Source organism: Bos indicus, chromosome 10 (assembly GCF_029378745.1).
Source record: "Bos indicus isolate NIAB-ARS_2022 breed Sahiwal x Tharparkar chromosome 10, NIAB-ARS_B.indTharparkar_mat_pri_1.0, whole genome shotgun sequence".
NCBI classification, from domain to species: domain Eukaryota; kingdom Metazoa; phylum Chordata; class Mammalia; order Artiodactyla; family Bovidae; genus Bos; species Bos indicus.
In genome coordinates, this window is record NC_091769.1 from 16,302,018 (window position 1) to 16,317,132 (window position 15,115).

Genomic DNA, 15,115 nt, shown 5'->3' on the forward strand with positions numbered 1-15,115 from the left:
TGAATAAGACATGATTCTTGCTTTTATGAAGCTTACAACTTAGTTGGGAGCACAGACGCTAAGCAGGTAATGCTCATAGGTAAGACAGAGATGTGCTTAAAGAAATGGACTCTGGGAATGCAGATAAAAAGATTAATTCAGGCTGTCAGCTCTTGTAGATGCCTTTACTCTTTTATGTACACTACTCCTGGGAGATTGTTGGTCAGACGCCTACCAGTGGCCTCTCTGGTGATGTGATGTGATGGACACCTCTTTGTCTTCATCATGATCTGTTTGTCAACAGCACTGTTCTGTCTTCCCCCTCGAACTTTCCATGTTCTGTCTTTTATCCATAGCTTTACACACTGATTACATGGTAATAATTTTGGAATTTTTACCTTCAGCCTATATCTTTTCTCTAAACTGGAACGTCCACTGTTTGGATGCTGTGGCATGTCCAAAAGAACTCTTGAGTCTTTTTCCCCTCTAGATCAGTACTTCTCTTGATTTTTCTTGTCAGTAAATAACACCACCACCATCTATTTGCTCAAACCAGAAACCTTGTCCCTACCTTTTTCTTGGGGGCTTCCCTAGTAGCTCAGTTGGTAAAGAATCTGCCTGCAGTGCAGGAGACCTGGGTTTGATACCTGGGTCGGGAAGATCCCCTGGAGAAGGAAATGGCAACCCACTTCAGTACTCTTGCCTGGAGAATTCCATGGACAGAGGAGCCAGGTGGGCTACAGTCCATGGGGTCATAAAGAGTCAGACACGACTGTTGACTAACTTTCACTTTCACTTTTCTGTTATACCCCCTCATATCTAGTTCATCAGTAGATCGTATCAGTTTACTCTTGAAACTGTCCTTTTATTTCTATCTCTACTGCTGCTACCCTTGTCTGAGGCCTGTTTTAATTATGGAGACTAGTGCTTCTCAAACTGTCTATGGTGAAGAAGCAACTTTTTTATTTTCAGTGCATTGTGACTGATACTTTTATGCAGCTTTGCCACAAGAAACTGTTACACAATTGTTAGGCAGAGTTAGACAAAGGAAAACTGGTTTATAATCTGTTCAGAGTAAGCTCACTGATCACATGCTGGGATGTTGCAGCCATGTGAAATGACTATAGAGGTTCTGAGCAATTACTCTCCATCTCTGTAATTACTTCCTCTGGACAGAAGACAGATAGCCTTCAGAGGGGCACTGGCCTGCCTGCTGACCACACTTTGAGTGGCATTGACAAGACTATGTTGAAGCCAATTGGACCACCTGCTTCCATTCTGAATCTTCTCTGATCTATTGCCACAGAGCAGCCAGTCAAAGCAGAAGTCAGACCTCACTATTTTCCTTTTTTTTTTTAAATTGAAGTACAGTTAAGTTACATGTTGTATTAGCTTCTGGTATACAGCAAAGTGATTCAGTTATACCTATATGTACATATTCTTTTTCATATTCTTTTCCTTTATAGTTTACTACAAGATACTGAATACACCTGCCTGTACTATACAGAAGGATGTTGATGTTTATCTATTTTATATATGTTGTTGTTCAGTCACTAAGTTGTGTCTGACTCTTTGTGACCCCATAGACTGCAGTACACTAGGCTTCCCTGTCCTCTACTATCTCCCAGGGTTTGCTCAAACTCATGTCCATTCAGTCAGTGATGCCATCCAACCAGCTCATCCTCTGTTGCCCCCTTCTCCTCCTGCCTTCAATCTTTCCCAGCATCAGGGTTTTAGTACTTTGTATCTCCTAATCCCAAACTCTTAATTTATACCCTCTCCCACCATTTTTCTTTTTAAAGCCTTCTAAAGGATAAAGTTTTAAAATGGGAAAATCCTATTTAACCTCACCTGTTAGTACTCATCCAATCCCGAATTGCTTGGATAAGCCAGAATCCTGCCTCAGGCCTTTTGCCTTAGCTCTTAGCAGGATGGCTCCTCATCCTCAGGTTTAGCTTAAACCACCTTCTCCAAGAGTTTGTCCAGACCACCCCCATCAGAAGTAGTACCATTCCTCCTTCTGTCCTGGTCTGTACTCTATACTTCCTTAATAGTACTTATCACAATCTGTAGACTTATTTACTTGTTTATGGTCTCTCTCCTCAGGTGAAATATGCACTTCTAGGGGATATGCACCTTATGTGTCCAGTTGGCCAGATACTCAGTAAACATGGAGTAAGCATGAAGGAATGGTTTGGGAAGGCTCATGGAAGAGTAGGGCTTTGAGAATGTAAAATAGTTGAGAAGTGACTTATTGAATTTTACTTTTATTAGTTAATTTCATGTATGTGTAAATGGTACAAAAGCTTCGGTGGGGATTAAAAGTTCTCAGTGTTTTGTGACAGAAGGCAACACTGGATAATGGAAAAAATGTTAGAATGGAAATGGCTTTGACAGCAATTAGCTTCATTGGCTTGGGCAAGTTCCTTCTTGGCCTCAGTTTTCTTCACCTGGAAGAGAGTGTGTATTGTTCATGAAGACTTGGAGGTCATCTCATTGACCTGTCACACTATCCTGTGTGTATCCTTTCAGTTCCAGGATTCTTTGTTCTTTCTGTGAACTCTAAAGCTGTTTTCTAAAGGGCTTTCCTCATAGCTCAGTTGGTAAAGGATCCACCTGCAATGCAGGAGACCCCAGTTGAATTCCTGGGTCGGGAAGATCTGCTGGAGAAGTGATAAGCTACCCACTCCAGTGTTTTTGGGCTTCCCTTGTGGCTCAGCTGGTAAAGAATCCACCTGCAATGTGGGAGACCTGAGTTCAGTCCCTGAGTTGGGAAGATCCCCTGGAGAAGGGAAAGGCTACCCACTCCAGTATTCTGGCCTGGAGAATTCCGTGGACTATAAGGTTCATGGGATCATAAAGAGTCAGACATGACCGAATGACTTTCATTTTCAAAGCTGTTCTATAGCATTGGAATAAGGACAAAGGTGAGCGTTAGCTGAAGTAAGTGTGTGATGTGCTGCTTGCTGCTGTCGCTTCAGTCGTGTCCGACTCTGTGCGACCCCATAGACGGCAGCCCACCAGGCTCTGCCGTCCCTGGGATTCTCCAGGCAAGAACACTGGAGTGGGTTGCCACTTCCTTCTCCAATGCATGAACGTGAAAAGGGAAAGTGAAGCCACTCAGTCGTGTCCGACTCTTAGCAACCCTAAGGTTGCTCCTACAGGTTCCTCCGTCCACGCTAGACAGTGTTTGAGACATGATTAGTATTAAGTGTGAGCTATTGTTATGATAATGATGATGTATTTCAGTCCTAATCTATACGGTCTCCTTTTGGGGGAAAAAACTGCTAATAGTTTTCATAAGGGTTATGATGTTGATATCTGAGCAGGTTGAATTTAAGATAAAAGGTATAAAACAGGGAAAAGGGGCCATGTGATAAAGGCTATAATCCATAATAAGTTCTAGTGAATACTCACACACCAAATAACAGCATTGATGTTCATGGAGCAAAAACAAAGAAATTCAAGAAACCTACAGGAACAGTTGCAATGTCTACAAGCTACTAAAACTAGGAAATAATAAAAATAGAATAGAATTCCAGTCTTTGGACAGTTAGGTCATTTTAGTTTACCTTGAAATGTATTTGTTTACCCCAGTCCCTAGTCTTATTTTCCAGTTGGAGTTTGGTAATATTTTCGATAGTATAGCTATACTTTATGTCATATGTTGAAAGATCTGAGAATTGAAGTATTACTGTACTTTAAAGGTCACAATTATTTAAAATTTATTTTACATTAGAACACAGATCAGAGATTTCCCTCCAGGTCCAGTGGTTAAGACTCAATCCTTCCACTGCAGAGGGCATGGATTCCATTCCTGATCAGGGAACTAGGATCCTGCATGCCTTGCAGTGTGGCAAAAAAAAAAAAAAAAACAAACTCAGATGAGATTATATTGACAGTTATTTTCTAGTTTTAAAAAAGTAATACATCAAAACTCTTCATTTTTTACTGTTATGCTATTTTAGAATGACACCTTTATTAAAAAAAAAAAGAAAGCAGTGAAGTAGTATATGAAGTAATGCTTGAGGATTTTCACAAATCTGTGACTGAATTGTTATAATACCTTTTGATCTTCTTTGTCACTTAATTAAAACAAAATCAGCCTTAGTGTATGAAGCATAAGTAGACTTAAGACTTTTCTCCTTATATACTTTTATACATATATGTATATAAAACACTTCAGTAGTTGTGACCATACTATACTTCAGTACTATAACCATAAATATTTACCAGTTTATAATTGGTATAATTTAAGTATGTCATGACTTTTTAAAGGTTCCAAGTTTAAAGTCTATTGATATCTTTTCTTTTCATGTCTAGATTTAATTCTTTTCATGTCTAGATTTAATTTTCATGTTCATAAGGAAACATCTGAATGTGTTTAAGCAGATGTATTTCTATCCTAGATATAGTGCGATTCCATTTATGTCCTTTTTATTTTTTCCTTCTCCGCAGACTCAGTATTCATTTAAACAAGTATTTGGCATTCATACCACCCAAAAGGAGCTCTTTGATGTTGTGGCTAATCCCTTGGTAGATGACCTCATTCATGGCAAAAATGGTATGATTCTGGAGTTTTGCTGAATTTTACTTTTTCTCTTCTGGTAAAACTTTTTTGATACTTACATATTTACTTTGTGTTTGGCCTTGAACTCAGTTAATTTATCAGGATTGTGTTAAACCTACTTTTTTGAGCAGTTGATTTTATTTTTTAATTCACTTATTTTTTTTAAATTTCATATTGGAGTATAGTTGATTTACGGAGAAGGCGATGGCACCCCACTCCAGTACTCTGGCCTGGAAAATCCCATGGATGGAGGAACCTGGTAGGCTGCAGTCCATGGGGTCGCTGGGAGTCAGACACGACTGAGCGACTTCACTTTCACTTTTCACTTTCATGCATTGGAGGAGGAAATGGCAACCCACTCCGGTGTTCTTGCCTGGAGAATCCCAGGGACGGGGGAGCCTGGTGGGCTGCCATCTATGGGGTCACACAGAGTTGGACACGACTTAAGTGACTTAGCAGCAGCAGCAGCATAGTTGATTTGCATTGTTGTATTAGTCTCAGGTGTACAGCTAAATGATTCAGTTGTGCATATATCCATTCTTTTCAGATTCTTTTCCCATATAGATTATTACAGAATACTGAGTAGATTTCCCTGTGCTATACAGTAGGTACTTGTTGGTTATCTATTTTAAATATAGTAGTGTGTGTATGTCAGTCTCAAACTCCCAATTTATCCCTCTCCTTTGGTAACCTTTGGTAATCATAAGTTTGTTTTCTAAGTCTGTGAGACTGTTTCTGTTTTATAAATAGGTTTATTGGTATACTTTTTTTTTTTTAGATTCTACATCTAAAGGATATCATGTGATATTTGTCTTTCTCTGTCTGATTTACTTACTTATTCACTTAGTATGATAATCTCCAGGCCCATCTATGTTGCTGCAAATGACATTATTTCATTCTTTTTATGGCTGAGTAATATTCCGTTTGATACATGTACCATGCCTTTATCCATTCATCTGTTGATGGACATTTGAGGTTGCTTCCATGTCCTGGCTATTGTAAACAGTGCTGCAGCGAACACTGGGGTGCATGTATCCTTTCAAACCATAGTTTACTCTGAATATATGCCCCAGTAGTGGCATTGCTGCATCCTATGGTAGCTCTATTTTTAGTTTTTTAAGGAATCTCCATACTGTTCTCCTAGTGGTGTACCAATTTACATTCCCACCAACACTGCAGGCGGGTTCCCTTATCTCCACGCCCTCTCCAGCATTTATTGTGTATAGACTGTTTGATGATGGCCATTCTGACCAGTTTGAGGGGATATCTCATTGTAGTTTTGATTTGCATTTCTCTAATAACGAGCAATGCTGAGCATCTTTTCATGTGCCTCTTGGCCATCTGTATATCTTCTTTGGGGAAATGTCTATTTAGGTCTTCTGCCCGTTTTTTATTTGATTGTTTTGGATGTAGAGCTGCATGAACTGTATCTTGGAGATTAATCTCTTGTTGGTCACATCATTTACAAATGTTTTCTCCCAGTCTGTTGGTTGTTTTTTCAATTTGTAAATGGTTTCCTTTACTGTGCAAAAGATTTACATTTTAACTAGGTCCCATTTATTTTTGTTTTTATTACCCTTGAAGGTGGGTCCAAAAGTTATCTCACTGATTTATGTCAGAGTGTGTGCTGCTTATGTTTTCCTCTAAGAGCTTTATAGCATTTGGCCTTACATTTAGGTCTTTAATCTATTTTGAGTTTATTTTTGTGTATGGTGTTGGAGAATATTCTAATTTCATTTTTTTTTTTTTTACATGTAGCTGTCAAGTTTTCTCAGCACCACTTATTGAAGAGACCCTTTTCTCCATTATACATTCTTGCCTCCTTTGTCGCAAATTGACCATAGGTGTGTGTTTCTAGGCTTTCTTTCCTGTTCCTTTGACCTATAATTGTGTTTTTTTGTGTGTGTGAGTATTGTACCATTTTGATTTCTGTAGGTTTGTAGTATAGTCTGAAGTCAGGGAGCCTGATTGCTCCCACTTTGTTTTTCTTTCAAAGGATTGCTTTGACTATTGGGGTGTTTTGTGTTTCTGTATAAATGTAAAGAAAATTTTTGTTTTAGTTTTATGAAAAATGCCGTTGGAAATTTGAGAGAAACTGCATTGAATCTGTAGATTGCCTTGGGTAGTATAGTCATTTTGACAATATTGATTCTTCCAATCCAAGAACAGGGTATAACTTGCCATTTGTGTCATCTTCAATTTCTTTCTTCAGTGTCTTACAGTTTTCAAAGTACAGATCTTTTGCCTACCAAGGTAGGTTCAGTCCTAGGTTTATTCTTTTTGATGTGATAGTAAATGGGATTATTTCCTTAATTTCTCTTTCTAGTCTTTCATTGTTAGTGTATAGGAATGCAAGAGATTTCTGTGTATTAATTTTGTATCCTGCAACTTTACCAGATTCATTGAGGAGCTATAGTAGTTTTCTGGTAGCATCTTTAGGATTTTCTGTGTCATCATATCATCTTCAAACAGTGACAGTTTTACTTCTTTTCCTTCTGGACTTCTTTTTCGTTTCTTCTTGGATTGTGGCTAGGACTTCTAACACATGTTAAGTAAAAATGGTTAGTAAACATCCTCATCTTGTTCCTAACCTGAGGGAATGCTTTCAGCTTTTCACCATTGAGTACGGGCGTAAACTGCAGGTTTGTCATATATGGCCTTTATTATGTTGAGGTGTGTTCCCTCTATGCCCACTTTCTGGAGAGGTTTTTGACAAAAGCATTTTCTGCATTTATTGAGATGATCAAAGGATTTTTATTTCTCAGTTTGCTAATGTGGTGAATCACATTGATTGATTTGTGGAAACTGAAAAATGTTGTATCCTTGAGATAAATCCCACTTGAAAATAGTTTAAGATCCTTTTTATGTGTTGACTGAAAAGATGAGTTTTCAAAGTTGTGAGTTAAATTTTATTTGGGGCAAAATGAGGACTGTAGCCCGGGAGACAGCACCTCAGATAGCTCTGAGAGACCGGTTTAAAGAGGTAGTGGGGGAAAGTCAACATAAAGATTTTGGTGAAGGGGAAGTTCAGTGCAATATAGCGCTTACTTTACAAAAGCTTTTCTGCTAGTTGTCAGCTGATGTCACTATGAAGGGATTTAGTGATTTTCTAGATATGAAGAGAGGCAAGGATTTGGATCATGAAATCAGTTCCTGAAAATATCTAACTATCTAAAGACCTTTTCCACCAGTTTCCCTAGAGCACAGAGTGACTCACTGTCCACCCTGAATTCCCCTCAGAGGGTGTTGAAGGTTGGCACCTGAAGCAGCATAGGGTTCAGGCGGCAAATGCTCTTGGCAAGTGCCAGTTTGTAGTTGATAACGTATTGTTGGTTGTGCTTTGCTAGTATTTGGTTGAGAATTTTTGCATCTATACTCCTCAGTCATCTTTGCCTGTAATTTTCTTTTTTGTGATAATTCTTCTCTGATTTTGGTATCAGAATGATAGTGGCCTTATAGAATGAGTCTGGGAGAGTTCCTTTCTCTGCAGTTGTTTTAGAAGAGTTTCAGAAGAATAGATGTTAACTATTCTCTAAACATTTGATAGAATTCTCCTGTGAAACTGTCTGGTCTTGGACTTTTGTTTGTTGGGAGTGCCTTTTTTTTTTTTTAATGACGTATAGTTGATTTACAATGTTATGTTAATTTCTTCTGTACTGCAGAGTGACTCAGTTATACACATATATATTCTTTTTTATATTTTCAGTTATGGTTTGTCCCAGGATAGTAAATGTATTTCCTTGTGCTATATAATAGGACCTTGTTCATCCATCCTATGTATAATAATTTGCCTCTGCTAACTCCAAACTCCTCCTCCTTCCCTAATCTGTTCTCTATATCTGTGAGTCTGTTTCTGTTTTGTAAATATGTTGATCTGTGTCATATTTCAATTCCACATGTAAGTTTTATCATGTTATTTGTCTTTTTCTGACTTAGTATGGTCATCTCTAAATCCATCCTTGTTGCTGCAGTGGCATTGTTTCATTCTTTTGTGTGTGTGTGTGGCTGAGTGATATTCCAGTATCTCTGTGTATGTATGTGTGTACACCATGTCTTTATCTATTCATCTGTCAGTGAACATTTATGTTGTTTCCATGTCTTGGCTATTGTAAACCATGAACACTGGGGTGCATGTATCCTTTCAAAACACGGTTTTCTTTAGATATATGTCCAGGAATGGGATTGCTGCATCCTATAATGGCTCTAATTTAGGTTTTTAAGTAACCTCCATACTGTTCTCCTTAGTGGTATACCAGTTTACAAACCCACCAACAATATAGAAGGGTTCTCTTTTCTCCAGACCCTCTCCAGCATTTGTTGTTTGTAGACTTCTTGATGAGGGCCATTCTGACTGGTGTGACGTGGTACCTTATTGTAGTTCTGAATTGCATTTCTCTAATGACTAGTGATGCTGATGATCTTTTCATGTGCCTCTTGGCCATCTGTATGTTGTCTTCGGGGAGATGTCTACTTAGGTCTTCTGTCCGTTCTGTGATTGGGTTGGTTGTTTTTGTAAAAGAGATGCATGTTGTTCAGTTGCTCTGTTGTGTCTGCTCTGTGACCCCACGGACTGCCGCACGCCAGGCCTCCCTGTCCTTCACCATCTCCCGGAGCTTGCTCAGACTCATGTCCATTGAGTCAGTGATGCCATCCAACCATCTCATCCTCTGTCGTCCCCTTCTCCTCCTGCCTTCAATCTTTCCCAGCATCAGGGTCTTTTCCAGTGAAGTTGGCTCTTTGCATCATGTGGGCAAAGTATTGGAGCTTCAGCATCAGTCCTTCCAATGAATATTCAGGACTGATTTCCTTTAGGATGGACTGGTTGGATCTCCTTACTGTCCAAGGGACTCTCAAGAGTCTTCTCCCACACCACAGTTCAAGAGCATCAGTTCTTTGGCGCTCAGCCTTCTTTATGGTCCATCTCTCACATCCATACATGACTACTGGAAAAACCATAGCTTTGACTATATGGACTTTTCTTGGCAAAGTAATGTCTGCTTTTTAATGCACTGTCTAGGTTTGTCACAGCTTTTCTTCCAAGGAGCAAGCGTCTTTTAATTTCATGGCTGCGGTCACCATCTACAGTGATTTTGGAGCCCAAGAAAATTAAGTCTCTCACTGTTTCCATTGTTTCCCTATCTGTTCGCCATGAAGTGATGGGATCAGATTCCATGATCTTAGTTTTTTTGATTGTTGTGTTTTAAGCCAGCTTTTTCACTCCTCTTTCACCTTCAAGAGGCTCTTTAGTTCCTTTTTGCTTTCTGTTATAAGGATGGTGTCACCTGCATATCTGAGGTTATTGATATTTCTCCCTGCAATCTTGATTCCAGCTTGTGCTTCATCCAGCCTGTCACGTCACATGATATACTCTGCATATAAGTTAAATAAACAGGGTGCATGGGTTGTTTGTATTTTGGAGATATATCCCTTGTTGGTCACAATTTTTGCAAATGTTTTCTCCCAGTCTGTTGGTTGTCTTTTCATTCTGTTGATGGTTTCCTTTTCCGTGCAAAACTTGTAAGTTTGGTTAGGTCCCATTTGTTTCTTTTTGCTTTTATTTTTATTGCCTTGGGAGACTAACCCAAGAAAACATTTGTTACTGTTTATGTCAAAAACATCTTGCCTATGTTCTCTTCTAGAAGTTTTATGATATCCTCTTAGTTGTTTGCTTTCTGGCCATTCCATGTGGCATGCAGGAGTTTTCCAACCAGGGATTGAACCTGGGCCACCACAGTGAAAGCTCCAAATCCTAATCAGTAGACCACTAGGGAACTCCCAGTGTCTTACTATTAGTTATATTATTAAGCCATTTCAAGTTTATTTTTGTGTATGGTGTAAGGGTATGTTCTTTCTTCATCAGTTTACATGTGGCTGTCCTCTTTCCCAACACGACTTGCCACAGACACTGTCTTTTCTCCATTGTATATTCTTGCTTCCTTTATCAAAGATTAGTTGGTAAAAAAAGATTAATTGTTTATAGGTGTGTGGGTTTGCTTTGGGGTTCTCTATTTTGTTCCATTGATCCACCTATCTGTTTTCGTGCCAATATCCTGTTGTTTTGATTACTGTAGCCTTGTAGTATTGTCTGAAGTCTGAGAGAGTTATGTCTCTTGCTTTGTTCTTTTTCCTCAGGATTGCTTTGGCAATTCTGGGTCTTTTGGTTTCATGTTAATTTTAGTATTATTTGTTCTATTTTTGTGAAAAGTACCATTGGTAGTTTAATAGAAGTCACATTAAATCTGTAGATTGCTTTGGGTAGTCTGGCTCTTTTAGAAAAATTAGTTTTTCCAATCCAAGACCATGGGATATATCTTTCTATTTCTTTGAATCATCTTTAGTTTTCTTTATTAATGTTTTATAGCTCTCAGCATATGTCTTTCACCTCCTTGGTGATATTCATTCCTAAGCATTTTGTTTTTTGGTGTGAGTTAAAAGGGATTGTTTATTTGTTGTTGTTCAGATGCCAAGTCATGTCCAACTCTTCACAACCCCATGGACTAGATACAGCATGCCAGGCTTCCCAGTCCCTCCATTTCTTGTTTATTTACATTCACTTTTTGCTATTTCATTGTTAGTGTAAAGAAATGCAACTGATATCTGTATGGATACAAGATTAATCTTGTATCCTGCTACCTTACTCTGGAGAAGGCAATGGCCACCCACTCCAGTACTCTTGCCTAGAAAATCCCATGGATGGAGGAGCCTGGTAGGCTGTAGTCCATGGGGTCGTGAAGAGTCGGACACGACTGAGCGACTTCCCTTTCACTTTTCACTTTCATGCACTGGAGAAGGCAATGGCCACCCACTCCAGTGTTCTTGCCTGGAGAATCCCAGGGATGGCGGAGCCTGGTGGGCTGCCGTCTATGGGGTCGCACAGAGTCGGACATGACTGAAGCGACTCAGCAGCAGCAGCAGCAGCAGCAGCAGCAGCAGCTACCTTACTGAATTTGTTTATCAGTTCTAGTGGTTTTGTGTGGAAAAACCACTTTAGGGTTTTCTGTATATGTTATCATGTCATCTGTGTATAATGACAATTTACCTCTTTCTAACCAATGTAATTGCTTTTTATTTCTTTTTCTTGTCTGATTGCTTTGACTAGCACTTCCAATCCTATGTTGAAGAGAAGTGGTGAGAGTGGACATCCTTGTCTTATTCCAGATTTTAGTGGGAAGGCTTTCATTCAGCTTTTCACCATTTTCTGTGGGTTTGTCATAAATAGTTTTTATTATATTGAGATATGTTCCCTCTGTACCCAGTTTCAGAAGGATTTTTATCATGAATGGATATTGAATTTTGTCAAATGCTTTTTCTGCAGCTATTGAGATAATCATGTGGCTTTGGTCCTTTCTTTTATTAATGTGTATCACATTGATTTTATGTATGTTGAATCATTCTTGGAATCCTGGGATGAATCCAACTTGATCATGCTCTATGACTTTTTTAATATGTTGTCGGATTTCAGTTTGCTAGTATTTTGTTGAGAATTTTTGTGACCTTATTCATCAAAGATAATGGCCTGTAATTTTCTCTTTTTCTGTGGTATCCTTGTCTAGTTTTGATGTCAGGGTGAGTGGTGGCCTTGTTGAATGAGTTTGGGAGTGTTCCTAACTGCAGTTTTTTTGGAATATTTTCAGAAGGATAGGTGTTAACACTTCCCTTAATGTGTGATAGAATTTTCCAGTGAGGCCGTGCGGTTCTGGACTTTTGTTTGCTGGAGGTTTTAATCACAGTTTCAATTTCAGTACTTATGATTGGTTTTTTCATATTTTCTGTTTCTTCCTGGTTAGTCTTGGGAGATTATGCCTTTCTAAGAATTTGTCCATTTCTTCTATGTTACCCATTTTATTGGCAAACACTTAATTGTGGTAGTCTCTTCTGATTGTATATATTTCTCTAGTCTCCTATTTCAATTGTAATTTTCTTGATTTGATCCCTCTCCTTTTTTTTCATGAGGAGTCTGGCCATAGGTTTGTGAATTTTGCATACCTTTTCAAATAACCACCTTTAGTTTCATTGTTCTTTTCTGTTGTTTTCTTCATCTCTGTTTCATTTATTTCTGCTCCAACCTTTATGATTTCTCTTTCTTTCTACTCTGAGTTCTGTTTGTTCTTTCTCTAGTTGCTTTTGATATCAGGTTATGTTCTTTACTTGAGATTATTCTTGTATTTTCTAGTGCTTTTTTTTTTAACAATTGCAAAAAGCTACTTATCTTTTTAATTGAAATATGATAATATATTAATATATTAATATTAATATTTAATATATTGATATAAATATATTAAATGATAATATAATTTGTATATATTTATAAGGTTACAGCACCTTATATGTATAATTAGATCATTTATATATTGTAATGTGATTGCCATTGTAGCAATAATTAGCACCTCTATCATATTTCATAATTATTCTTTCTTTTTAGTAGTTGGAATAATTAAGTTCTAGTCTCTTAGCTAGTTGGATATTTGTAATACAGTTGTTTAGTCACTACGGAGAAGGCAATGGCACCCCACTCCAGTACTCTTGCCTGGAAAATCCCATGGACAGAGGAGCCTGGTAAGCTGCAGTCCATGGGGTCGCTAAGAGTTGGACACGACTGAGTGACTTCCCTTTCACTTTTCACTTTCATGCACTGGAGAAGGGAATGGCAACCCACTCCGGTGTTCTTGCCTGGAGAATCCCAGGGACGGGAGAGCCTGGTGGGCTGCCATCTCTGGGGTTGCACAGAGTCAGACACAACTGAAGTGACTTAGCAGCAGCAGCAGCAGTCACTAAGTCGTGTCCAACTCTTTGTGACCCATGGGCTGTAGCCTGCCAGGCTCCTCTTGCCAGGATTTCTCAGGCAAGAATACTGGAGTGGGTTGCTATTTCTATCTCCATTATAATATAGTACTGTTGTCTATATTCACTGTACTGTGCATTATATCTCTAGGTCTTATTTACCCTTGTTGTAAGTAGTAAACTTAACATCTCTTCTCTCCTCCCACTTACTGTTCCCAAGTAACCCCTGTTTTACTTGATTTTTACAAGTTTGGCTTTATAAAATTCCACAAATAAGTGACATCAGAGTACTTGTTTGACTTAGCTCACTTAGCATAATGTGCTCAAGGTTTATCCAGGTTGTCTCAAATGGCAAGATTTTATTCCTTATTATGAAAGTGAAAGTCACTCACTTGTGTCCGACGGTTGTCTCAAATGGCAAGATTTTATTCCTTATTATGAAAGTGAAAGTCACTCACTTGTGTCCGACTCTTTGTGACTCCATGGACTATACAGTCTATGGAATTCTCCAGGCCAAAATACTGGAGTGGTAGCTGTTCCCTTCTCCAGGGTATCTTCCCAATCCAGGGATCGAACCCAGGTCTCCTACATTGCACACACATTCTTTCCAGCTGAGCCACCAGGGAAGCCCTTTCCTTATTACAGCTGAATAATATTCCATTGTGTTTATATAACATATTTCTTTGTCCATTGGTTTGTGGATGCTTAGGTTGTTTCCACGTCTTGGCTATTGTAAATAATTCTGAAATGAATGGGGGGTGTAAATATCTTTTCAAGGTAGTTTTAAAATTTTATTCAGAAACTTCATTATGTTTAGGTATGTTTCTTCTGTACCCAATCTGCTTAGGGTTTTTATCATGAAAGAATGTTGTATTTTGTCAAATTGTTTTTCTGCGTCTATTGAGATGATCATGTGATTTTATCTTTTATTAATATGTTTATTGAATTCCTTACATTGAACCATCCTTACATTCAAGGCATAAATCCCACTTGGTTGTTATGTATAATTATTTTTAACTGTTCTTGAATTCAGTTTGCTGATACTTTGTCGAGACTTCCTGTTCCTATATTCATCAGGGATGTCGGGTCTGTAGTTCTCATTTCCTGCGGTGTCATTACCGGGCTTTGGTTTCAGGTTAATGCTGGCCTCATAGAATGAGTTTGAAAGTTCCCTTCTCAAATTTTTGTGAAGAGCTCGAGAAGGACTGATGTTGGTGACTCTTTAAATGTTTGGTAGAATTCTTCAGTGTAACCATCTTGTCCTCGGGTTTTCTCTGTTGGAAGGTTTATGATTACTGATTTAATCTATTTGGTTATTATTGGTCTGTTTATATTTTCTATTTCTTCCTGATTCAGTCCTCTTTTTAAAGTGTATATTTTATATTGGAGTGTAGTTGATTAAGAATGTCATGTTAGTGTACAGCAAAGTGGTTCACTTCTGCGTATACTTGTATCTGTTCTTTTTCAGGTTCTTTCCCAGTTTAGGTTATTACATAATACTGACTAGAGTTCCCTGTGCTATATAGTAGGTCCTTGTTGGTTATCTATTTTAAATAAGCAGTGTTTATATGTCAATCCCAAAATACCAATTTACCCCTTCCCTTTGGTAACCTTGTTAAGTTTGTTTTCTAAGCCTGTGAGTTTGTTTGTTTTGTAAGTAGGTACATTTATCATTTTTATTTTTTTTTAGATTCTGCATATAAGCAATATCATGTGATATTTGACTTAGCTTCACTTAGTCTGATAATCTACAGGCCCATCAATATTATGCACATGGCATTATTT

The 15,115-nt window shown here is 38.3% G+C and overlaps 1 protein-coding gene across 5 annotated transcripts in view; it reads left to right on the forward strand.

Annotated features, from left to right (window-relative positions):
* The window catches only part of KIF23 (kinesin family member 23), a 60,017-nt gene that overhangs the window by 23,297 nt on the left and 21,605 nt on the right, over positions 1 to 15,115 (forward strand). For all 5 annotated transcript variants that reach the window (XM_070796988.1, XM_070796989.1, XM_019968193.2 and 2 more), the window contains exon 4: positions 4,438 to 4,543. In XM_070796988.1, coding sequence (XP_070653089.1) covers positions 4,438 to 4,543 — 106 coding nt within the window. The remainder of the gene's footprint in view (positions 1 to 4,437; positions 4,544 to 15,115) is intronic.